Consider the following 26,972-nt stretch of genomic DNA (forward strand, 5'->3'; position numbering starts at 1 on the left):
CACTGAGGTTGGAAGGGAGATCTGGAGGTCTTCTAAATCCAACTCTACATTCACTTAAGTAAAACACAAATAGAAGCGTTGCCAAGTTCGGAGCCAGGGACTGTACAGCGCTTGTGGATGGGTGGCCTTCACTTATGACTTCTATGATCCAAAATAGTTCAGCATTTTCAGGTAAATACCATACTAAACATTGAATCAGGCAAAGAAATACTTTCTTTTTCAACACTAAAACTTGCAAATGTTTCCAGCATACTTTATTTTGATGCTTACCAGAAAAAAAGATATTTTAGAGAATAAAAATTTCCAAAGTAATTATAGGATTAGACTGTTTCAGATTCTTTCTCCGTCAGTATTTACATTCCCAACTATGTGTTAGTGAGAGAAATGAGAAATAATTAAAAGAAAGACTTGCTTCTTGAACTGATTTTTAATATGAAAAAGCACCATATAGTTCATAAGAAATTTCAAAACAACTGTTAAATACAAATGCCATTTATTTTTACACTACAGTCATATCACTTCTTGTAAAACCTCTTCAAAGGCTCAGAGAGATGGAGAGAGAGAGATTCCTGAAGACCATTTGAACAAAATACAATCTGGAAAACCGAAATGCTGTAAGGTGTAAGATGCAGTCATGTTGCATGACAAAAGAGAGGAAGAACATATGAGGCACGGCCACTTAGTGATCACAATTCCTTCATATGGAAATAGCTGATGCATGGAAGAGCCACTTGCTATACCCCTTCCATTCCTGTCACCCTCTCTCCCACCTACCCCAGAACTCAAAGAGCCCTGCAGAGAGGTCCCTTCACCACCACTGCACCCAAAGGAAGCTTTATGAAACACTGAAAACTGCAACAGCAGCTTGGACTAAAATCTCTCATTGCAGCACAAGTTACCTGCTCTGTGCCATACAGTCTGATCCCATACTACCCAACCCTCTGAGGCCCTCCCTTAGCTAGGTAGGGCCAAGTCAGCAGAGCAGAAAGTTGCAAAAGGAGGCTCAGCAGGAGATAACAATTGCTGCTAACATCTTTAACTGGTTTAACATGGACTTGGTTCCAGAATTAGGGCACTAACTGAAGATGCAGCCATAAGCTATCAAGATACCAGACGTTCCTAATTCTGTCCATGATGGAGGAAGCATGGCTCAAAAAGGACTATGGTTTGGGCAATCAATACCTTTCCATTTGCTTCAGTGTGGAAAGCCATGAGCTAATGAATTTTGCATTACTGGCAAACCTTGTCCAATTAGCCCACAATGTTGGGGAAGCCGCATATAACCCAACCCTCAGGAAAACCCGCAAAACTCAACAAAACACCAATAAATCACAGAGCTTCTGCTTTTTTTTTTTGTGTAGAAAAGTATCCCTGTCAAAACCAGGGTAATTTTTCCCTCATCACATTTACTTCGCTTTTTTACCTCTTACACTTGCCTTGGACAGTTTTGGTTCCATCCCCAAGCAGAAACAAAATACTTCAACACAAGAATAGGCCAGTGCTGGTGAAGGCCTCTATATTGCTATATAAACACTTGTATCAACTGCTATATCAACATGCACATCCCTCATGTAGCAACACACTCATGCCCACTCCCACCACCAGCACAAACTCTTGGGCCCTTCTAGGTTATTTTTTTAGCAAACGGCATCAAGCTGATTTCAGCTACCACAGACATGTACAACTGCTCGTGTCAGTGATGCTACACTCCAAATACCTAGAAACTCTCCAAGCTTGCAATGGCCCCCGGGCAGCCACCTACTCCTAAAGGGACATTCAAGACAGATGAGATCAGCAAACATATCCCATAATCCCAGAGCAGAGCAAATGGCCCATGGAGCATGGGATCTGTAATAGCAAAATTACAGACTGAAACAGAGCAGGATTTTCTGCATCTGTTGACTTGAATCCTTCTCTTCATACCAAGGTTCTCAATAACTGGGGTTATTTTCCTGCTTGGGAGATAAGCAGAATTCAATCTTAATCAGTCTGATGAGTAAGATTTTATTTGTTCATCCTTCTGCTTATACTTTGTTACTTCTCATAGTCCACAGCATATCCCCTAAAGGGACAAAAAGGATTCTCCTCTTTGCTCTTCAATCTCAGCATTCTCCTCACTTACTTCTTACCCATCTACCTGAAAAATACCATGGAAAAATAGTTCAAAGATGTTTATCTAAACCTGCTGAGACCTTCAAGTAACAACTTTATGGCAATAAGTACCCACCCATTTCACAGATTAATCATTCAAATGCCAATTCTGTTAATTATTTCAGAGCTCACCTTTAGTAGGAGAATGGAGGTATGACACTGTGAAATCGGCACAAAACATCCAGAGTTTGGGTTGGACTTATCACACCACTATCTAGCAGAGTAGTCAAGTACAAATTGTTTCATTTTAAGAAAGACAAAACAGTTTGCAACAGTTCAGAAAATACTCCTACATGGCTTTGTATTTTCTTCTCTCTGAGCTACACTATACATGAGATGACACCCAGGAAAATATTAGTGAAACCAGTTAGGTCCACTAATATGTAGAATTGCCTAGAACAGAAAAATTCTTAGTGCTGTCTATTCAGCTAGCAAGCATCACCCCCATGTAACAGACAGGCGAAGTGAGTGATCAGGTAAATTCGTCCACTAGCACCGTGCAAGGGGAGAGAGCACAAGCCCCCCTTGCCCCCTGCACTGCTCACTGGTACCTATCTGCTGGGCAGAAACCACTTGCTGGAGCCAGTTCACGACCTCCTAGCAGTGTGCTGAATTGGCAGCGCTGTCAGAGAGGCAGCGCAGGAGCCCAGAAACTCACGAGCCTCAGAGGACCCACCGGGGATTCTCCAGCTGCCCTTCCCGGGTCTGTGCCTGCGGCAGCATGGCCAGGCAGTGACCTGAGGCTGCTGGCAGCCTGCCCGGGCTTACACTGCTGGACGCTGCCAAGGGAGTTAGTGCTGTGGAGAAAAGGGAGGAAGCATCGAGAAGCAGCTTTTAGTTTTGCACAACTTTCGTTGCACTTCTTCCTCTTGGTGGAAGCCTTCCACATGGTCTCACTTCTGTTCCTCCACATGACTAACAGATTGCATGCACTGAAGGCACCCGGGACAAAAAGCAATCACACAGGGATCTCCCAAACCTCCCAATCTCTCCTACACTGTTCTCTCTCAATGCAGCGTTTATTCTGTTTTCTTCCTATCTACAATGAAGATGCTAAAATAATTAAAGCAATGATTCTTTTACTTTGGATAAGCCTGTTAAGAGCGCTTTATGCTGAAAACCATGACAAATGTACTCTTTTATTATTTACACAAATGACTTTCAGAGCATTTTCCTGATGGACTGTTATTATTACTTGATAATAGTAATCCGAAATGAACATAGCATGAAAATCTTGAGAAGAAAAGAGAATTTTTATAACTAAATAATTGAGAGACTACTCTAGCACTTGGCATGACAGCATGATTCAGGCAGACGACAGCAATACACTGAAGTAATAATGTCACTGTCAGCTCTTTCAAAACAGAAACAGCAGAAAATCCAACCATCTCAAGAATAAAATCAGTGCAATCACTTTCTGAATCCTTATCTGTTGGAACCATAACAAATATGATAAAACAAACCTCTGCACATAATTGGTAGATCTTTCAGAAGAGAGAACATCATTTTGTCTGTTAGTACAGCCTGAGAGGGAAGACGGTGGGGGGACAACATTCATAATCCTTTGGAATAAAACGTTCCTCTACTTCATCTCAAAAAAAAAAATATCAAAGAAAACCAGTGAGTTTAATTAGTGGAATAATCTAGAGGGAGCATAAACACTGTTAGAATTTTTGGTCCATGACACAAGCCTGAATAAAATACTAACAAAACAAAACAAAAAAAATCCATTATCTTGGCTCAGAATATTTTGTTTCAGTGTCAAAAATTGTCTTTTAGAAGCATGAAGTAGACAAGGCCACTCCCCGCCCTCCACCCCCCAATACACAGATGTGAAAACCTGGTTGCTTCACTCAGATTAAAATGTCATAATACAAATATACACCTTACCCTAACCTAAAGCACGGGTGGTGTAAACACAGATTTTGTAAATCACATTACTTCAAGTTTGACAGTGAAACTTCTGTTTGTTGATTTAATAATTTTCATTACTAATCACGCACAATGAAAATACAGTCAATCACAAATTGTTACTTTAAAAATGTTTATATTTCTAGTACTCCACCATATATGGCTCTTTCAAGAGCCATTTCTGGAAAAAAATGACTACAGTTTTGAATCGTCCATTTGAGACCATGTACATTAAAAGCAAGTCGGAAGTAAAATACTTTTATGCTTAACTTTGAGATTCAGCAGTGAATAGCTGGTACAACAAAATATGACTAGTTATTCCTTCCTGAACCAAAAATACCTGAAACAACATTCTTAGCTGTCGTTTCAAGGTAGTTAAAAACAAACAAAAAAAAACCTCTGCAAGAAACTCACCCTTCATTACATATTTCAGTCAACTGACTTTGGCCTTTCTATAGCACTGAGATACACTGGACATACATATATTACTGTTTAATAAAGTTTTTAAAAAGTGAAGATGCCACTAGAAAAGATGATACTAATTCAGATGCAGAATATTAAGTCCTCTACGACTGAGACAGACTCACACTGTATGTCATAACACAGTGTTTAAATACAGGGACTTTAAAGAACATCTGATGAGAGCTGAAGAAAAGCCATCTGATCTAAAGAAGCTGTGGATATCAAATGAAAAAACCAAGCAGCACAAAGCTCACCAAATACCGACTTCTACATTTCATCCTGTGATTACAGTTCAGTCATATAAGTCAAAGCATGCATGTTAAAATTCTCAAACTTCACAAACCCAGCTGTCATTCTCAATTTCTGCTGGTTTAGTCAGCCATCAAGTAGTCTAGGAAATGACACAAGCTCACCAGAGCTCAGCTTCCTTAATTCATTTAAGATTATGCTTGCTGGCTGACGGTAATAAAAATGTGAATCGAAAGATCCTCTGCAATCTTTCTGGAGCCAAGATCAGCTGTCAAAATCTACTTCAAATAAAGTTGCATTTGAAAACGAACCAAACCACAGAAAAAGAGCGTAGGAAACTTTACCTTAATTGGAGCACGGCTAAACTGTATTTTTCTGTTGGCTGGGATTTCATCTTCATCTGGCAATCCATTAATTTCAGAATATTCCATATCAGGTTCATAACAGTTATTTTCATCACTGTCATCTTGATCCTCCTGTTCTGTACCTGTCTCTCCCCAGTCAGAATTATATCTCGATCGCACCCGATACACATTGTAGTCAGAGTGCATGTACACGTGGGAGCTCTGAAAATTATTCACATCTTCATGCCCTTCTTTTTCACTTGCCTCATCATAATGGGACTCTGTAGCATCTGAAACAGCATCTGTGGCAAAATCACCACCTGAAGCTACATTTCTTCGTACCTCCGCAGCTTCGGCTCTATTAAAGATACCCTCTGAATGCTCTGACCGTTCTTTTTGTTGCAACAAAACTTCTGTCTCTGTTTTTGACTTACTCCTAGCACAGCTATCTGCTGATCTTTCGCTGTCAAGCACATTGACCGAATCCTGTTGACTCACTGCAGAGCTCTCAACAGAATCGGCACTTGCCTCTGTACTCTTCTTTATTTCTTCAGTCGTTTTTGAACTTGCTGAAGTGCCTGTGGACGTCTTCTGCCTCAGTGCTGAAGGCGCGCTATTCTGCTGAGAGCTCTCAGCGGACATCAAGCTCGTACTCTGTTTGGCTGGCGGAGACCACGTGCTGGTGTCTTTTAGAGGACTGAAACCCTCAAGGTTTGCAACTGGGGAGGAGATATTTGCAACAGTAGACGAGAGGTTTAGCGGATAGTGACCAGTTACAGAGTACTCTTCATTGTTCTCCGACTTTTCTACAACGATTACGTTGTGTGAGTCAGTGTTCTCAAAAACTGCGCTGAGCTGACTCACGGTTGGAGAGACAGTCTCTGTCCTTGGGCTAAGACTGTCCAGTGAATCAGTGCTGCCTCTGTGAGACTTAGAGCTGCACCAGTCATCCGGAAGCTCACTGGAAACCACCTTCTCTTTCTTTGGGGAATAGCGATTGGAATGTCCTGTTTCGTGAGCATTTCGCTCAAACATCTTCCGAGTTTCGGTAAACTTGGAATAGGAAGGACCATCATGGACAGTATCAAATCTACTAATCCTTTCTGAGACAGATGATTCCAATTTTACAATTGAACCATCTGCTTTTTCTACAAATTCTTTGGGCCTGATTCGTCTTTGAGGTGATGGAGGGCCACCCTTCCCCCTGGTTTTAGGGGCAACTCCAGCACTTTCACTGGGTTCCATGCCCATCTGCATAAATAAGTTCTTAATCCTATTGACATTTGAGCCATATTTCCTTCCCCTGCTCTGCGAGGCCTCTCCTTCCTCTTTTGTTTTTTGGTCTCCATCTGATTTCGGTTTGTCAAAGGTGCTTTTCAGCGCCTGGAACTCAGTTCTGTAAGCATTCCTGTGAGGAGAGGCACTTCGGAGGGTTGATCTTTCTCCTGAAGACTCCGTTTTCATCATGTTTACTCCAGGAGCGCAAAACCAGCTTACATAGTTTCTGCAGTACTGCTCTCAGTAGTCTGTCACAGCTGAGATTCTGCTCGAGGTGTGTTTTTCTCATGGGGCACTGCCCTTCGGCAGGGCCATACTCAACAGATCTGGAGGCAAATATCTAAACACACGCGGTCAATTCTGACAAAGCAGCACAACCGAGGACTCCCAAGAAAAACGGCTGATCTAACCTGCAACAGAAAGGAGGGTTTTCTGAATCGTGTCAGGTTACTTGTGCTTCTTTAAATCTAAGCCACAATTCCCATTTACCATTATTTGACGTGTTTACAATGAAATAGTAAAAAAAGTACAGCCTAACACCACACAGACACATGAAAACTTGTCATTACAAACTTTTTCAAATTGATTGTTGCATGATTTGCATTCTATAATATCATTCTGTAGTGAAAGGCCAGGTTATTCCATTTTACCATTCAAAAAGTATCGTATCATGCCATAAACACGCATGCACAGGAGAGGCAACGTGACAAGGAGAACAACACTATTTCTGCATTACGGAACTTTTCTGAAAAATAAAATTTTAAAAAAATCCCAATATCAAACCTCAGAGTTACACCTGACTATCAAGTAATTCACATAAACACGCCGGTTCTGCTTCCCTGAGGTACTGCGAGACAACCCTTGCTCTCTCACAGAAACGCAATGGTAGAAACACCATCAAACATAATACACTTGGAAAGGCAAAACTAAATACCAGCTCGAGGGAATAAGAAAAACTGCACCCGAAGTTAACATCCTCGGCTGACACGGTAAAAAAAAAAAAAGTGAAATCCTGTTAAAGAAAGTTGCCCCTTGTCGCGGGGAGCGGTTTTAGCACCTGGGAGAGCCCGCAGGTGCCTGAGGAGGAGCTGCAGGAAGGCAGCCGGGGCGGGATTCGCTCCCACCCCCGGCCGGGGGCGGGCAGAGCCCGCCGAGCCGAACGGCGGGGCTCCCGGTCCCCGCGCCCCCGCCAAGGGCAGCACCGAGGGCCAAACGCCGCTCCCCTCCCGTCCCCTCCTCCCCCCCAGCCCGCGCCCCGCCGCCACGGGGCCGCCTCGCCTCCGGGCGCAGCCAGGCTCGGCGCTCGCAGCAGCGCACGGACCCGCCGCCGCGGCGGGAACGGCGCGCCCGGCCCCGCGCACCGGAGCGGGGGGCGCCGAGCGCCGCGGGCGACTGAAAAGGCCACACGGCAGCGGCTCCCGGCGAGACCCGCCGCTCCCGCGGAAGGCGATAAACTTAAATCCGAGGCAGCGCCGGAGCCCCGCGGCGGCTCCCCCGGCGTGCCGCGCCGCGGCGGCGGGCTGGAGGCGTGGGGTCGCCGGGCGCCAGCACCTTGCGGCGGGGCAGAGCCCAGGCAGCCGCCCCCGCCACACAAAAGCCCGGTGACAGGGCTGCTCCCCCGCGGAGCCCGGCGCCTCTCCCGCCGAGCGCCCGCGCCGCCTTACCCGGCCGACAGCCGCGGCGGGCTCCGCCAGCCTCCCGCCTCAGCGCTGCCCCCGCTCCTCCTCCGCCCCGCGGCGGCTCGGCGCCTCTGTGGGGAACGGCCGCTGCCGCCGCCCGCCGCCGCCTGACAGGAGACAGCAACCGCCGCGGCGCCTCAACGCCATTGCAGGCAACGGCGGCGGCGGCGGGGGCACCGACACGGCTCCGCGCGCACACCCGCGGCGGCAGCGCGGGGGAGGAGAAGCCGCCGCGCCCCGCCGCAGCCGCGCTCCCGCCCGCCGCCCGCCCCTCCGCACGCCGCCGCCGCGCCCCCACCGCCGGACGCGCCCCGAGCCCCCGCCGCCGCCGCCCGCCGCGGGGCCGCCCGCCGCCGCCGCCGGCGGGTGACAGGTGCCTCACCTCCTCGGCGAGCCGCAGTGGTTCGCTCCGCCGGGGCGGGGGGGGGGGGGGGGGGAGAAGCGTGGGAGGCGGCGAGCCGCCCTCCTGCTGCAGTCCGGCCCCGGGCGGTTACCGCCGAGCGGCGGAGGCCGGACCCGGCCGCGGCCACGCCGCCTCCGCGCCCGGGCGGCGGGATCGGCCGCACCGCCCCACCCCCTTCCCGCCCCGGGAGGGCCAGTTCCCAGCCTGACCCCCGAGGGCCGGGCCCGTTCCTGAGGAGGGCAGCGCTCCCGCCTCCGCCTGGGAGGGCGCGGGGGGCACCGGGCAGCCGCCGCTGACCGAGACCCAGCGCGTTCCCCCCGCGGGTGCGGAGCCCTTTCGCCCGGCAGAGCACGGCGCTGGTGCCAAAGCCGGGCACGCCGCGGAGCGACTCTGGAACGCCGTCGCTGTTCCGCTGACAGGGACGAGGGTGGCAGCGGATTCACCCTCCGAGCGCGACCACAACCAGCACGCCTTTATTGTCTGTTAGCTGGGTGGGTTCGCCGCAAAAAAACTGTGTCGGCTTTGTGCGCTGAATAAGAAAACTTAATTGCGGAACGTGAAATCTCTAGGTGGTTTGTAAAATGGGCAATCCGAGAAGGTAATGACTGTTAATCACATAGCAACTCCTAAGCAAAGTTCATTAAACTAATTGCATAAATATCCAGAAAATGGCCTGGGGATGTACGCTGCAAATTCTGAAAACTAATTATTATGCCTACAAAATCGAGACAGCAGTGCCTGAAAATAAAGACGTTAGCTTTATAGGTTCACAAACTTAATTCATTAGTTCTAATGAGACTGAAGCATGGGTACTATATACTATTCCAGGTGTCAATCTCTAGTTAATCTAATTTGCACCGAGAGGATGCAGCTCAAAATGTTCGCCTCAGTAAAGTTTAAATAACCGGCACATTAATATTGGTAGGCAAGCAACAAATCTTGTAAAACAGACTGGAAAAACAGCATTTTGATAAATACATACGCAAGAGGCCGGGAACAGAAGTGAGGAGGTTCCAGCAGTGGTTTTCCTGCTGCCAGCGATGAGCCTGTCCTGGTGCATCGCACCGCCTCGGCTCAGGCTAGTCCTGCCCGAGGGCAGCGCAGAGGGCGGGTAAGGGGGCCTCTGGATGCCCTTGGCTTTTGGAGATAAAAATGCATCAGCAGAACTTCAAGTGTCACTGACGAATAGACAAGTAAAGCAGAAATTTAAACGTTTTATTTCCTGTGTGAATTTAAGTTAAGCTTGTGGAGAAGAGCTTAGCATGTACCAGATATGTAGCTGGAAGAGTTTTATAATTCGCATACACAAGCAAAAGAAGGGACGCAAGCAAACATTAAACAATCTATGAAACAACTGAAGCAATTTCAGAGACGCTAATTCACATCTAATTACATAGAGTTAATTAGGAAAGTATCCACTACCATAACTACATGAGCAGGGCCAAAAATACTAAATCTTTTTTGTAACAGAAGTTCTGCACACAAAATGGCCACTTCTGACCCACAGTATACATTTTAAACGATGTACCCAAGCAAACAGTTGTATTATTTCATGGCAGAATAGTACAAACTACATTATACTTCAGTAGAAAGTAAGGAAACGAGACAACTCACTGATGCTGACAGAAGCAGGACACAAGAAATCTCAAATTTTCCACGATGAGAGAGGTAATATATTACATTTATGTTCTCTAAGTAGATGGCATAGACGTTCAAGCAGACAAGACCCAGCTTTGACACAGAATCTAATGCAAAATTATTTGAAGTAATTTCACATTCCTTTGATACCACCTCAGGTTCAGAACAGCCAAGATTTGTAGAAACTACTGGAAGTCTTGGCTGCTCAGTCAGAGGCAGTTTGGGCCTTATTTAGGGGTTCAGCATTGGTCACTGACATCTAAGATATTCAGGCTTACTAATCACTTACAAAAAAAAAAATCAGTCTACATCCTTATGTACACAGGGCCTATGTTAAAGAATATTATTATAGTCTCTAGGATAAAAAAATTGTATTTTGTTTCGATTGGTGTGTCCTTTTCAGGACAGACTCGTCCATATACAGTCATGGCCACGCAGCTCACTATAAAAATCAGAATTGTGTGTCCTTTCACATTTTCAGTATTTCTGTGACAATCCATTTGACTAGAAAGTATTTTTAGGCTCTGCTAAAGCATGATTGACATTTCTGTTAATTCCTGAGCAACTTTAAAATGCCGCACAGCATAGTTTAGGGAAGATAAGAGACCGAGGGCCTGCTTATTAAGTTAGTATAAATTCAGAGTAACTTCACTGAAGCTGTGGAATTACTCTGCTTCCCAGCCAAAAGGAATTTAAATTCTTTCAGCTTAGTATTTACCTATGATAGAGTACGACTGTCATTTTACTTGCACCAGAGTGGCAACTCTATTCAAATTGTTCTGAATTCACACCTATGACAGGGAGAGAGACCCAAGTTGTTTAACCTGACAGCATCGCTTTAAATTATACTCAGTATCTTTTAAAACCAATTTAGATGCAGTCCTCCAACACTGAAAATAATTGATTTCCTGTTTATTCTAGGTGTGTGAATTATATTTGCTTACAAACATGATTATTTGGATGTCACCAATGGGTTGTTTGAGTCACTTCTGTGCTTCTAAGCCACTCGGGTTTTGAGATAGCGATTTATTTGCGCAGCAGAGCAGCAATGCAAGTTTTTCCACATGGCTCGGGCAAAAGAGGAAAGTCATTCCATCATCTGTCTCTTGTCAGAGTCTTTCAAGTCTTGCAAGATAATATCTCTATGTACACGTACAAATGGAAACTATCTACCTATTCTGATCTTTGGCTAAGAAAGCCTCTAGCTGCTACTGTGCCAAACCACTGGCGGGGAGGAGGTTTTTCTTCCTTATACACATCACTGCAGAAACAGAATTGAGTTCTATTTTTTAACACACAGCCATGAATTCTTATTACATAATTCAGTTTAAAGAAAAAGATCTTGTCTGAACAAGACATATACAGTTTGGCAGATAAGGAATGTTCAAGTTAGGGTTCCCCTGTACCAGAGTAGCAGGAGGCTAAAATAAACAGCAACCAGCTGCGACAATGAGTTGATAACCTTTAGTTCCAAACATTAGCAATCTGTGATTGCAGTAAGTGCCATTCTTTTATGTAGGAAGCCATTAATAGTTAAAAATGGGAGTTCATTAATACCACTAATTCAGCAACTTCAGAAGATTGCACTGTTTTTAGATAGAATGTGTCAAACTACTTGAAAGTTCAAGAATAGCGTCAAAAAAAGAACTTTGTCCTGAAAGATCTGAAGAAAATCTCTGCTAACGATAACAAAACTGCGTGTTCTAGCAGTTTATCAGAAAGGCAAATATTAGCATTATGAAGGCCTAAACTGAGACTAGTGGTAGACTTTTCTCAGTTACAGTGAGGAGACTATCACATCCATTCTTAAACATTCTGCTGTTAAATTATTCAAGAAATGTGCAGTAATGGCTAGCATAAAATAGAATTTTCAAAAGGGAAAGAGATTAATTATACACTGCATACAACTGCTTACATAGAAATAGTGGGTTTGTCTATACGAAAAGATAGAAATCTTAAGAACGGTCAAAAAAGCTGTATTTCACACAGGTTTCTCTCGTGGGCCCTCAACACTGAACTCTGAATTCACAGCACAACACAGACAACTATTAGTTACCAGCCTAGCTAGAATGATGCCAGGTAATTGCAGAAAATACATGATCTCATGGGAATGGAAAAGACTAAATGGTCGGCCTGTTAGGAATTTGCTAAGAATCAAACCCTGGCAAAACTCATATTTCATGTTAAGCTATTCAGGTGGGGAAATTATTAGCAAACATTCCAGAAACCAGACTGGTTGACAAAATGAGTAAGATACACCAAGGTGAATGGTATCTGTCGCATACCTTGACTCATCAGGTAAGTATCATATGTAGATACATGGTATAGAAAACTCCCCAGCATCAACAAGAAAGATTCAGACTTGGAAATATTACTACTTCAGCTATTCCAAACCAGAAAAGCAGAAATAAGAGATAGTTGGGAGCCTCATATTAATTTAATAATTAATATTATTTCTTAATGGAAATACTTTGTTATTAAAACAAAAATTAATTTTCTATTGAAAAGAAAATTTTTCTTAACAGTCAGAATCTAAAATACACAAAATAATGGGGTTTGCTGCTCTGCAAAAGCATTGTCTCAGAGTATTTCTTGTGCAGTAAATATTCATTATTATTCTTAAATAACACTTAATGAGCCAGAGGAAAACTGGGAGAAGAGGGAGAAGTATACTTGATGCTCAGAGATTATGAGGGTACTTGATACTGTCGGTATATAATGCACAAGCAAATCTGATTACTGAGTTCAGCCATCATTACCTTGCCAAATGAGGTAATGTTTTGTGCCATGAAGAAGAGAAGATGGCAAGTTCAGCTTTCACCTTTTCCAACTGACTGTTCAAATTCAGTGGCCCTTTGCAGCCTTCACTCCCATTCTGGAAACAGCAAGCAGTGACTTTCTGGAGGGAGAAACAGACCGGAGTTCATAAAAGACAGCACACTACTGCTGCCTTGCAGTGTGCAATCTATTGGCAAGTGGGAAAAATATTTGTCTGGATTGCTCCACCCTGGAGCTGATGCATATGCCTCTATTTGAGCTCATACCATAGTAGTCTGTGTCCCAAGCCCTCCTGGTAACATGTGGGCTGGTTACGGTTGCATCAGTGGAATTTGTTTCTCCTTTTTCCTTTAAAAAAATCTAGTGATTAAAGTAAATACAAATGAGAAAACAGCTGTTTAACTCAAAACAGTAACCCATCACTTACAGAATGTAGAACCAAACGCAGTTTCCTGTACCTTGGTTACCTGCCACGTACTTTGATTACATTTCCCCCTCCCTTACAGGTACTCTTTTGTTAATACACCCTCAGTGAAAATTATCTCTTAAAGCTAGATTTGGTAGTCAGTTTAATTTAGTGTACAAGAGCATTAAATACTTAATTACTGTGTTCTATATGTCATCAAATAATGAACGTAGGCCAGCTAAAAATATTCAGTAATTTTGGAAAAGCTGTGCTCTTTGCCAAAGCATAGAAACCATATCACTGTGCTGCAGTCACTGTAGAAATAGAAGTTACCAGTTAGAGGTGTCTATAAATAAGAGCTCTGTGCTAACAATAAAGCACTTGTGTAAAGAGAAAGAGAAATCAAGAAGGGTGACCACTTTGTCACACCATTAAAAAGAAAAATGAGAACACTGCCATCATATTGAAACACAAAACATAAGAATTGATGAATCAAAGTCCCCAAATTTACAAGTTCTTTAAGAAAGGGGAGGAACACTCACATTAATCAGAATAGAATTATAGAGGAAGAGGATTACATAAATATTTGCATAAAACAGAAAAAGCAATTGCATGATGCAGAAGAGACAAGCTTTTGAAGGGTCTAGGCTATTGCCCAAGACAAAATTACCCAGGAATAGCCGCTGTAAGGTAGCCAGCTTTGCACAAGCCAAGCCATCAAGCCACCAGGAAAACAGAGGAAAGCAAGATCACAAATCTATGTGCTGAATAATGGGTCTAATATAAAACTTGCAGGTGTGTGATATATATATAAAAAAAAAGCGACCCGTGGAGGTCAGTGAAGAGAAGCTCTTTGGCTCTCCCTATCGGGTGAAAGGAGCAAGGCCCCCATGTGGCAGATGTGTTTCAATGCCTATTTGAGAAACAATTTAGAGTGGAAAAAAATACGTTTCTTTATTGGTCTGTAGGGTTATGTTCCACTAGCTCTGCAAGGACAAATGAAAAGGTGTGTCGTTAGACAAGGGGAACCTCTTGTCATGTCACTGTTAAGTAGGTGGCTAAATCCAAAAGTGAGACCGAAGTAAGAACAAAAGGACTTTGCTGCTTTAACAAAAATTCAGTTGACATGCTGAGTAGGTGCAAGCAAGCAGGAACACAGGAGAGCTGGAAAATGAAAGCTTCTGTTATTTGGAAGCTCCACTTCCTGTCTTTCAAGAAGAGGGTGGCATTCTGGAAAGCTACGTTACGTTATGATTACTCTGATGCAATATGTATTTCTGATAATAACAAAGTGGATGCACACTCTCTCAGTAGGGAAATAACCCATCTCTAAAACTTGAGAAGCTTTAACTTGTACCAGCAAGTGTTGGAATAGGCCTGCACCGCATTAGGAAATGGATCCTTGGTGCTCCTAGAGGAGAAGTTTCTGCCTAAACCAGAGGCAAACAGGACTCCTGCTACCAAGGAAACATATATTTACACAGAATGCACCCATCTGTTTTCACCAAACAAGTTTCATCTGATCTGGTCATTTGTAACTTTACTGTGAGATGACAAAGAGACCAAAGAGCTCCAGGATGTGCCTGATGAAAGGCACTCAAGTCTGAGAGGGCCATTGATTATTCAAGTGCCCTGTTAAGGATGACCATTTTCATTCATTCAGGCATGGAGTCATGCACACTTTAGCAGAATAACAAGATCACTTAGTAAATAAGCTGATAGTAGGGCTTGGACCTAAATATTTGTATGTGCTAGTGTCTGGGCAGCAAAAGCAGGTACCGCAAGCAGGCTGCCTGATGGCCTAATAGAAGCAAATTGTACCAAAATCAAGAGTCTACAACAAGTGAACGGGAGGGTATGCAGAACCAAGAAATAGGATGCAGGATTTTAACTGTTTTACCAAGGGCTTTGCATAAATTCAACAGTTACAGTAAAATTCTTTATAATGAGGTCATATAAGTCATTTTTCCTCTGTATTGTGCTGGCATTACTCTGTGTAATACACCTCTTACAAATTAACAACCTCTCTTCCAAGCACTATCTTGTCATCTAAGAAAAACAGCTGTAAAGAAGGTGGGGAGAGAGGACTGGACTGAAGGGTGAAGGAAGGAAAGTGACATTACAGGGGTCTAAGCTAGTTTAGACATACTACCCAGCAGTCTACATTAGTTTCATGCTGTGCCGCGTGAAAGAGAAAACAGTGTTTAGGAATAGATGGTGAGGAGGTGGAGGCAGAAGGGAAATACAGATGGGTACAAAACCGCCAAAAACCTGTCAGATCTGAGAAGAGGGAAGTTGTAAGGAGAGCATGAGGAGCAAAAGAACTTGACCTTTTTTATGTATCTATTTTGGAGGTAGTGGAATTTTCAGATAGGGAATCAAATGACTGAAACAAAAGAAGGTAAGGTAGCTGCATGTGTCCGTGCCTCTATACAGGCAGCTCCATGAGTCCCACCAATGCCTTGACTATGATGACGAAAACCAGGCACATCACCAATAAAATATTGGAACGCATCATGTACTAGTTGATACGTGTCTTGGTATTATGTAGATGCCAATAAAAAGAAAGAAAAAAGTTACATATATTTATATCTCTACAGAAGCTCTGCCTAGAACACGAATGTTCTCTCCAGTGTCTTACTTTCCTATCCAGCATGAAATCACCAGCTCCAGTTGGGGTAGGTTGTATGGTAGAGACACCATCTAATCAGTCCCAAAAAATCCCAGCTGTAGGGAAAGAGTTTTGCTTTGTACTTCAGCAGCTTCAGCTTGTCTCATAATTGGAACAGGGAAAGAAGTTTTTAAAAAGAAAAAGGAAGCGGCTCAGGCAGAGCAATGAGGGAATGATTAGCTTGCAAGGCAGTCCTCCTCCCAGATTGCACAGAGGACTGATTAAGGGCAAAAACCCAGAAACAACAGGCAAGTAACTAGGGTGGGAGATGGGGAGGAGAAAAAGAACATTTTCCTAGTCTCTTGTATTTGAGAGCCTACTCAATCAGCTTTGCACAACTGCTCTTCAAGAGCATATAGAGGCAGTGAAGAGACTAATCTTTTCAGGTAAAGAAATTCTTTTGTTATTTCACTGCAAGGAAAAAAGTAAATGGATATTTAATATCGTATGAGGTAGTAGTAACTCATGGTGCTACTACTAGTAATGCACAGTGCCATTCAGAGAAGAAAAAGAACACAGTGCACCAAGCCTTCAGAAACAGCTGAGAGAGTGGGAGTCTAGATCAAACCTAAATTCACTAGCACTACAGTTCGCCCATGCATGGTGTTCTAAGCAGTTTGTAAGTGCTTTGGAGGGGCCATCTAAAGCTATACATAGATGCATGCCTGCAAACGGGTACCACGTTACTATTTTACTATCTTTGTGAAAAATAAGAGAATGCTAGGCATAATACGATCATTTTTCACTTCCCACAACTGCAAAGCTGCCAAGTCCCTGCCAGATGCCTGAATAAGATTTGTGGATTGCTGGAGGGAGCCTGCACCAAGTGAGGGAGTCTGAGATTTTGCTTTTTCTGGTTTTCATTGCACTCCCTCCTCCCCGGACAGCAGATGGTGGCATTATCATGGATGGATTATTTGTTAACAAGGATCTTCTCATGATTTCTCAATGTAAAAATCATCTAAGTGTCAGAACAATGGGCACACCAGTTTGGCCTGGTGTACGAGCTGTTTTAAGTTTAAAAGGACAACTGAGACAATTTACGAGAAAAACTCATGGAAAAAATCTTTTCCACTGCAAAGAGAAAACACTGGATTAAATTCCACCGTCTTAACTACTGTAAATTTACATTGTACCAACACACCAAATTCTGGTTTTTTTATTAGGATGAAGATTATTAAGTCATCAAACTATTCTACGCCTTCCTTGAATTCATTATGTTTAAAAATTTTGGGACATTCAGTAACACTGTGAATCGGTAAAGAGAATGGGGAATGTCTTTCTGACTATATTGAACCATCTTGATCACTAGAAAAGGAAATGTCTGTAAACCTCCCAAACTGCAGAGAGCACTGGATTGTTGGGAAGTTCAGTTTAGGACCCTGAATCTATACTGTAAAGGTAAAAATATGGACAATACGCACATAAGGCTAAACTACTTATTTTTAGGCAGGCTTTCTGATTGCTGCCCAGAACATTTCCTATTGCTCTTAAATGCCCAAAACACTTATTTTTCTTTTAAATAGATTTCCTGAAGCTCGCATTCAGCACTGCTATAATAGCGAACTCACTAAAGAGCCAGCACAACTATCTGTTGGAGTTAGAACAAAAAACGGGAAAGAATGTTGAATAGTGGTGGGGCAAAGCAGAAGAAGGAGAAGATATTTTAGGGAAATACAAATGTATATATTTCTACTTGGACATTTATTTTGATATGCTGAGTAAACTGGGGTTCAGTAGTAGTACAAAAGGGTAAGTAAAGCATCCTTTAAAGGACAGTGTGCATCTTGTGTTACTATGAAGCAAAAAGGGAAAGAACTATTATGATTAAAAGACAAGCTGGACAAGTCACTTTATCTAAGTGCAAGTAATCCCACTCCCTCCCCCCCACCTTCATTTTTATGGGTCTGTTCATACAGATATGTTTTAGAAAAATTGCTTCGTTTGAGCATAAACAAGCTTATACTGTTTCCCACAACATTTATACATGGCAGTTATCCTTTCTGCCCTTGTATTTTACAGCCTGGCAACCAGTAATAGCATCAATTTCAGGGATTCAGAATGTCAAGATTCAGGCCTTTACATTTTTCTGCCTTCTTTCACTAAAACCTTTGCTCTATCAAACCATCTTATTGCAAGGAATGACTTTGAGAAGATCAACCTTCTGCCCACCTCCATTCTTCCTCCTTCCCCCTCAAACTGTCTTGGTAGATGTAAACCATTTGATTCAGCACCGAATGGAAATCACCGACCATGTAGCCTTGCTTAACTTTTTGCCTTCTCCATTTCATTTGTAGTGAGCTTGAAAAGCATAAACTTGAAATCAAATATCCAACCATCTATAATTAATACCATTACTGAGATACACACTATTTCTCAGATTAGAACTACCTGTAATACTTTGTACCACAGAATATATGATCACCCATGATACATACCAGCTGTCCTTGTAGTCAGAGACTGTAATGCTAGAAATCTTTGAGTTCGATCATGCCTTCCATTTCAGCAATAAGTCAATAACAAAGACCTCATGGATGCAATTTCAAAAAGAAAGCTAAGAACTTGTTGCTGAAGAAATGAGAAAGTTTGCTAGGAGATAAGTCAGTAGGGGTATGATCCTCAGGCCACATAGGTGGGGAAGTTCAAGAAATTTTTTTATAGGAATGAGTCATGAATTCTTCACTAACTGATTCATCTGTAACACAAGAGATTTTAAAGAGGACACATACAGAGCAGTCTGTGTTCTTCATGGAAGACTCAAAATCAGAGAAGAAAAATAGATGCTCCAGAGGAGAAGTAGATTTTTTAAATTAGTGTGCTAACCTTGGGCACAATTAAGAGAATGTTTAACTTTTTGCCTTCCGAGAGCAGACCATAACTCATCACAAAACAGAGGCTGTTTTTAAAGTAAGAGTAATTTTTGCAGGCTATACCGCCTTAAAATGTTCTAAAAGTAGACATTCACATTAATTAGAAAGCTGTTCACATCTTATGCACTACTGCTTGTTCTATGTTGCTTGTAGAGAAGGGAATTGATTTTGTATTTATTTATTTTACATACCTTATTTAGGTGTAATTGATTCTGTTATTTCAATCCTGTGCAAAATTAAGTGTATAAAGTAACAAGGTGATGGAAGCTAGTGTCTTCTAAAAAACCAGAAGTCTTAAATATTGGGCTATACCATAATTAGTTTTATGTACACTTTGAAAGCTAATTTTGAGGCAGCAGTAAATTATGGAAATCGTGCTAATTTTTATGTGCTTATTTCTTTGTTTAACCAAGCCTGTACAATCAAATTCAGTGAAGTCCAGACTGGAATCCTAGGTGAGTTTTTTACCTCCTACTGAATGGAAAAGGACCAAAATCAGAAGTTCTCCTGGAGGGCTGTGCCCATGTAGATATATGTATATATACAGTATAGTGGCAAAAACCCCATCAACAACAAAGACATAACCTTCTTCACAGTAGCTGGTGTAGGAACTCTCCTTTTCCCCCGCTACTTCTTAGTTGAGCTAATCACAGCTCATAGTAAACCCAAGGGTAAAGCTAACTGCTGAGCACCTCGTGTGGCAGAAGATTATCCCGTTGCACATGCAGCGGTCTCGCTCTATGTGGTTACCGAGCAGAGAGCAGCATGAGAAAAGCTTCTGCACCTCCCACATTGGGATGCCGTGTTTATACAGAGAAAAAGAGGAGGTCATCTCTGTGCCCCTTGACCACAGAGCCTATAGCGTTGCTTGCCTGTACAAGGGGGAGCAGAGCTCCCACTATTGTTTTCTTCTCTTTACCCATGCACAAAGACACGGGTTAGGTACATAGAGCCACTGAGGGATAAACAGTGAGGAGGGGAAGTGAGCAGAGCATTTTTCCCTGGTGCTTTTTTTTTTTTGAGAGGTCAAGAAGAGCTGACATATAGGGCTATAAGTCTCCCAGAAGAGATTCATGGACTCAGCCTTCCTAGAGCTCATGTGGGAGAACTTATGGTGGGTTGACCCTGGCTGGATGCCAGGCACCCACCAAAGCCACTCTATCACTCCCCCTCCTCAACTGGACAGGGGAGAGAAAATATAACAAAAGGCTCATGGGTCAAGATAAGGGCAGGGAGAGATTGTTCACCAATTACTGTCACAGGCAAAACAGACTCGAATTGGGGAAATTAGTTTGACTTATTAACAATCAATTCAGAGTCAGGTAATGAGAAAATAAAACCTAAATCTTAGAACACCTTCCCCCACCCCTCCCTTCTTCCCAAGCTTAACTTTACTCCCAATTTCTCTACCTCCTTCCCTCTGAGCGGCGCAGGGGGACGGGGAACAGGGGTTGTGGTCAGTTCATCACACATTGTCTCTGCCGCTCCTTCCTCCTCAGTGGGAGGACTCCTCCACTCTTCCCCTGCTCCAGCGTGGGGTCCCTCCCATGGGAGGGAGTCCTGCATTAACTTCTCCGGCATGGGTCCTTCCCACGGGGTGCAGTCCTTCAGGAACAGGCTGCCCCAGCGTGGGGCCCCCATGGGCTCACGAGTCCTGCCAGCAAACCTGCTCCAGTGTGGGCTCCCATCTCCACGGGTCCACAGGTCTGCCAAGAGCCTGCTCCAGCACAGGCATCCCACAGGGTCACAGCCTCCTTCGGGCACCCACCTGCTCCAGCGTGGAGTCCTCCACAGGCTGCAGGCAGGTATCTGCTCCACCATTAACCTCCATGGGCTGCAGGGGGACAGCCTGCCTCACTGTGGTCTTCAGCTGGGGCTGCAGGGGAATATCTGCTCTGGTGCCTGGAGCACCTCCTCCCCCTCCTTCACTGACCTTGGTGCCTGCAGAGCTGTTCCTCTCACATATTCTCACACCTCTTTGGCTGCAATTGCACAGGGCTTTTTCCCCTTTCTTAAACATGTTATTCCAGCGGTGCTACAACTGTTGCTGATGGGCTCAGCCTTGGCCAGCGGTGGGTCCATCTTGGAGCTGGCTGGCATTGGCTTTATGAGACATGGGGGAACCTTCTAGTATCTTCTTACAGAAGCCACCCCTGTAGGTCCCCCCTGCTACCTGAACCTGGCCACGCAAACCCTATACATTGTGGGAACGTTTTGCCCCTTGAGAAGAGCACAGTATAAATCCCTCACAGGCTGCTGCGTTAAGTCACAGCCATGTTACCAACAACAAAAATGTAACCCCACTTATTAGACTAGATCCTCTTTCAGCCAAAGTAAGCATAGCTTGAGTCACCCTGCAACAGCTTAACTAGCATATCACCACGGCATCTGCTGAGTTCCTGTGAGCCTAACTCCTCTGCTACAAAAACTGAACAGAAGACAGCCTTTAATATCAGTGAAATCAGGAACAGATCAGTCCTGGGGAAGGTTATGCTTCTAACATACCAAATCACCATTGTTTCTTGGGTGTTGCTTTTACTTGGTCCTGAACAAATTCCTTGCCAGTTGCTCTAGCATCTTCTGGTCTAGCAGTCCTTTCCTTAAAAAAAAGAGATTTCAGCAAGTTTAACTCGACAAGCGGTATGGTAAAGAGAGGAACTGATATTTTTACAGATACAAACAGTATGATGCTTGTGTAGTTAAAAGCAGTCCTAGGATATGTCATACACATTGTAATATCTACCTAAGATATGAAAAAGGAATGTAACAGCAAGCAGTAGCTGGAATAATGATAGATGGGTTGTAATTCTTGAGCTGCTTCCCACCACTGTAAAAATTGAAGGCAAACTATTTCAACACTAAGTCTACTCTTTTCCCCTCTTACCTAACCTTACTCGCTTACACTTTTAGGTTTACATTTCACCGATTTAACAACTTCCAGAAATAGAGACTTCTTGTTTGAAGGGACTACTTAATGGTCATTAAGTTAATTCTTGCCAAATTCTCAAATAATTGCCTCAAAGGTTTCTGTAAGGTAAAATATATTTGACATACATAATTGGAAGAGGCAACATAAACCATAAATGCCATCCTTTAAATAAACAATTAAAATATTATTGGTTTGCACAAGACTATATAAACAAGTATGCAAGTCTTTGCTGGCAGACCTGTCTGGCTGGGTCATTAAAATAATTCTACTTTCATGCTTCTACCCTTCACTGGGAATCAGACTTTTTTTTAATTCAAAATGACTACTGTTATTCTTGCAGATAAAAACTTGCCCCACTATATTGATGTTAGTCATGTCACAGTAACAAGCTTCTTTTAAATGACTCTTGCAACATTCTGAGCAGTGCCTTTTCTAACCTAGTTTACATTTTAAAAGCTCCTTCAAGCTCTTCACCTCATAATGAAGTTCAAATATTAAACCACAGTAAAACAAAGGTGTCTGACAATCAAGTGTGATATCAGAGAGAAAGCACACAGAAAACAAGATTTTTAGTGATTCTAAATTAGTTGATGCTTGTATTTCTTCAGAGAATCTTAGATCATAATTTACTCACTGAGAAAACTTTCCTTCCTTGGATGGGTAAGAAAAAAACCCCGTATATCTGGTAGTTTTGCCTTCTGTTGGGACAGTACCCTACAAGACAGTGAATTTTCTATTAGCACTGTTCTACCAAAATCTTGAGCAATAAAAACAGCTGTAGCATTAACTCTGACTCTCACCACAGCAAACTAAGATAAATTCCAGCAGTGGGGCCTACCACATGCAGTTCAAGGAGAGCGTGGCTGTACATGCAACAGCCAGGACTACACAAGTCCCTCTCTAACTAGTAGAAATATAGGCTCTCTCTGGGGGGAAAAGATGCCTGCTGCTTCAGTGAAAGCTTTCCTAAAGCACCTACATTTGTATAATCAACAGTGGGAGCTAAGGGTCCAGTGTAAAGAAGACCACAGCATATAACCATAGCTACTAGACAGTCACTAAAAATTTGATGTGATTTCAGACCAATTTAGTTAGCAGCACACTAATCTGCACAAAACATTTATTTCAGTCAGCGTGACAGCAACATTTACAAAAAAATGAGTGTCTCATGCAGGTCTGTAGATTAGTCTAATTAAAATGAATTAACCAACTTAAAGTTTGATTTGAAGTACAATTTTCTTATGAAGACAAGCCCACTTTCTTGGAGCGTTGCCCACATTTATCACACTTGGACATTTTGTTCAAAGCAGACATAACATTTTTGATAATATACAGTATCTAGGATAAAGCTGCAGCAGTTTGTCATGGGTGGGCTGATCCTCGCCCACTTGAGTTAGACAGGTTTTGGAGGACTTGTGAGAACAGCAGAGAGCTTCTCTTGTGATTAATAAGCACGCAGCATTGTTCGATCTCCCAGGAAACGATGCTGTTTGATTTGGGCACGCTGTGATGAAATGGCAGTTGTATCAGCCCTGTCCTTTGTTCCACTGTCTCCTATCAGATGTTTAGGAACCACCACCACTTCTGCTGTTCTTATGATTACCATTACATTCTCTCTCACTGCACCACCCAGACCTTCAAGATAAGGAGCGGCCCTGATGCCTTTTTCTCCAAAAGAATAACTGCTTGAGATTTATGATTCATCAGTGGTAACAGTCTTCAGTGTCTCCTGTAATAGTCACCTTGCCTAGTGTCTGCAGCCAGCAGTTAGGGATCTGTGTTACAGAATGCAGGAAAGAGAAGGAGCAGTCTTTTTCCCAGCATAACTTCAGTTAGGTCAGCTGGTCACAAGAATGAAGAATTTTGGAGATGTCCCTCACTCCTGGAAGTCAAGGCCGGCGTACTGTATAGAACTAGTAGCAGAGTTTAAAAGTAGATGAACCCTTGTCACAGTCAAGCAGTAAGAAGTGATTAAACTCTTTAAGCATTTAAAACGAGAAATATTCTTCACTTGTGTTTAGCTTTGAGCACCAGACCTATACAGGGCAGTAATTTAAGATAAAGACATTTCAATATTAAATCGATATTGATTTGGTATTTCGATATTTTCAATAGATTTTCGATATTTCGATAATTAGAAATCGATATTAGAATTCAGGAACAACATGAGCAGTACTTTACATGTTTAAACTCCATGTGGTGGGTTGACCCTGGCTGGATGCCAGGCACCCACCAAAGCCACTCTATCACTCCCCCTCCTCAACTGGACAGGGGAGAGAAAATATAACAAAAGGCTCATGGGTCAAGATAAGGGCAGGGAGAGATCGTTCACCAATTACTGTCACAGGCAAAACAGACTCAACAGGCAAAACAAACCCAATACACTGCACACTTATTGCTTGCAGGGTCTCCTTGTGCATTCCTAAGGGTGCCCAAATAAAGTAACCCAAAGACATACTGTAAGAGTTTGCCAACCCCACGTACTCTCTAACTGTGCTTCATCTGCCACCCCATCCTCCTCCTGTATTCTTTGATATTGTCAATAATACAACTGGGTTTTTACCTTTTAAGCCCACCAAAGTACTTTAATGCAGAAAAATCCTTTTTACAGTTTTTTAAATGCATCTCATTTTATTTTAGCTGCATCCAGAAGCTAAGAAAAAATATTTTTAAATTTGAGTCCTTATTTTTAAATACAGTAATTGCGTTCAGTGTTTATAACATAATAATTACTGGTAAGAGACAGAAATGGGATTTCTTAATATAATCACTGGATTAAATCATTAATGACTTCTATGTTTGATATATTACCCAATGCAGAAATAACAGCTATTCTCCCTCAGGATCTATTACTTCAAATAATTGCAAAAAAACCCCCAAAGTTTTTCCTAACACTATAATAATCCCTTATGGATGCACTTTTCTTTTTGCTCACTTTATGTTTGTGAAATAGAGATCAAAACAATTACACAAAAGTGTTTATTAAATACTTAAACTCAAAACCACTGGAAAATCAGATGATGGTAAAGAATATAAAAATGAGTTTAAGAGAAAATATATTTTTAAAAACATACATTGCCATTTACCCCCCTATAATTCAAGTTTGAATTGTGCTGCACTAAAACTGCAAGGTATTGGTCAAATTTAAGTCTCTGTAAGGAATACACTTCTGGTCTTTTCTACACATCGGCGTTTACAGAGAACTGGAACTTTGCTGCAAGATCTGTGGAACCTGCTTTCTTCTCCTTTTGGAGGTCATCTTCCATAACAGATCTCACAGATCTAAAAAAGGGCACACAGTTCTCTATGCTTTCCATACTACTTCTCTACAAGAGTGAAACACAGTGTTCCCATCTCCTCTCAGTATTTCAGGAAAATAATCCCAATTACTATGACTATGGCAACGAAATAATGGCCAGCTTAGCAGACCACCTCATTGGACTTCAGTGTGACTTTATTAATTACCTAACATCACTCTTGAGGGAGTCTGCTCCCTCCCATGAATCATAATAAACACCTCTCATTGTAGCTAATACTCAGTTATGGTAAGATGCACTCAACATTGTGCAAAAACCGGGACAGCTTCATTCTGGAGACAAGTCAATGCTAGCACCCAGAAAGCCGTCATCAGGACTGTTTTCTGCAGGATCGTTCAATGGCCTCTAAAATGTTGCATTCATGAAGTGTATCTGTACCTCTGCCACACATGTAATCCATTCACCTCCTCATGACCACTGCTCCCTCCTCATCTTCCCTGGACTATGAGTGCTTGGATTTAACAGAGAGTTTCCCTTTCTATTACTCAGGAAGTCTACGAGCACCGGAAAATATAGTGGTTTCCCCTTTTAATACAACTAGTATGAACCCTACAGGTATACAAAGAAGATTTGGCCTCCTTCCAGCTGTCTTTTTTTTTTCTCTCCTTCAAAACATAATAAGCTCTAGTGCCTTCCATTAAACACTGGAGAAGGAAATCTTTGCCCACTGGTAGAAAGCAAGATTATTATTTGACTGTTTCAAGACTCATCAGTTCTCATTCTCTGGTTCCCATGGAAACGATCCCCAGTGAAGTTTGTGAGGGGCTATGTGCGCAGCAGAAATGCCTATAATAATGGAGACAATTAAGTTTCTGCAGGGGAAAATCTTAAGTCATTTTCAAATTTCGTCCAGGCCTTGGATGGCAAATTATCCGCTAGTTTCATTTTTGCCAAACAAAAAAAGTAGAAATGAGGATTTTGCCATGTTGATTTTTAGTTCATGAAATTTTTAGGGAAAAAGATTACTCGAATAAGGAAGTATATTTTCCTCTTGAACAGAGACCAAAGTAATCAGCATAAAATAAAGATTACACTATTAGGCTGAAATTAGTCTAGTAATAGACAATGTTTTCTGAGAGATTTTGTATCTAAATTTATGGATACTATTCTGTCAGCAGAGGTACATCTACAATCTCCCTTGAAACAGTGAGACTGTTTCACGGAACCCGTACTGTAAATTAATTTCATGGAGCAAGAAGTAATACATTTCAGTTGGAACTGGCTCAGCATCCTCAACAGAAAAATACAGAGGTAAGGGCATACAGTAAAAAACTGAGAGGAAAAAGAATGTTCACTTAAATACAAAATTTTGTAAAATGTATGAGCTCTCTGTTAAATTCTGATCCTTGATGAATGAAAAGCAGTAGGTTCAATAATGACAGTACTTCATTAAAAAATCCTATGCTTAAAATGAAATCTAATTATCTTCTGTAGAAAGAAGTTATACAGATTTAAAACAAGCTGGATGATTGAAAGAAGTGGTTATAATGATGGGCAATATTAGAGAGGCATGATTATCAGGTAAAGTGTTACAGGAATTATAATTCGTAACTATTTTATATCCTTTTTTTTACAGATTTGGAAATAGAATAAGCGAAGAGACAGGAAAAGGAGCAAGGGCACTAACATGGGACCCTACTCAGTCAAGGCTACATCCAACAGAGAACTTAAACACCTACGTAATTGTACAGCAATTCCAAAACCATAAACCAGGCAGCTGCAAGTGCCTACTCCACGGGGCACCTCCCACTTAAACCTGAAAGTTTTCTAAAAATTCTGCTCTGTGCAAGCAGAAAATGAAGCATCCTGGCAGCTGTTGCACTTGCCTAGTCTAACTGAAGACCCAAAACCCCAGGTGTCACTCTGGCCCCCGAGGAGCCCAATAC

At 42.5% G+C, this 26,972-nt stretch overlaps 1 protein-coding gene across 6 annotated transcripts in view; it reads right to left on the reverse strand.

The window, feature by feature from the left end:
- Window positions 1-26,972, reverse strand: part of PPP1R9A (protein phosphatase 1 regulatory subunit 9A) — a 188,794-nt gene that overhangs the window by 142,877 nt on the left and 18,945 nt on the right. The window contains exons 2-5 of one of the 6 annotated variants that reach the window (XM_064444586.1): window positions 22,404-22,483; window positions 21,346-21,439; window positions 12,875-13,014; window positions 5,118-6,805 (exon numbers count right to left, since the gene is read on the reverse strand). In XM_064444586.1, the coding sequence (XP_064300656.1) occupies window positions 5,118-6,584 (1,467 nt within the window). In that variant the 5' untranslated portion in view covers window positions 6,585-6,805; window positions 12,875-13,014; window positions 21,346-21,439; window positions 22,404-22,483. Of the gene's footprint in view, window positions 1-5,117; window positions 6,806-8,059; window positions 8,322-8,456; window positions 8,658-12,874; window positions 14,209-18,408; window positions 21,440-22,403; window positions 22,484-26,972 lie in introns of those variants that run through there. The other 5 variants (XM_064444585.1, XM_064444584.1, XM_064444589.1 and 2 more) reach the window with 5 other exon arrangements.

Source organism: Phalacrocorax carbo, chromosome 2 (assembly GCF_963921805.1).
Source record: "Phalacrocorax carbo chromosome 2, bPhaCar2.1, whole genome shotgun sequence".
Classification (NCBI taxonomy): Eukaryota; Metazoa; Chordata; class Aves; order Suliformes; family Phalacrocoracidae; genus Phalacrocorax; species Phalacrocorax carbo.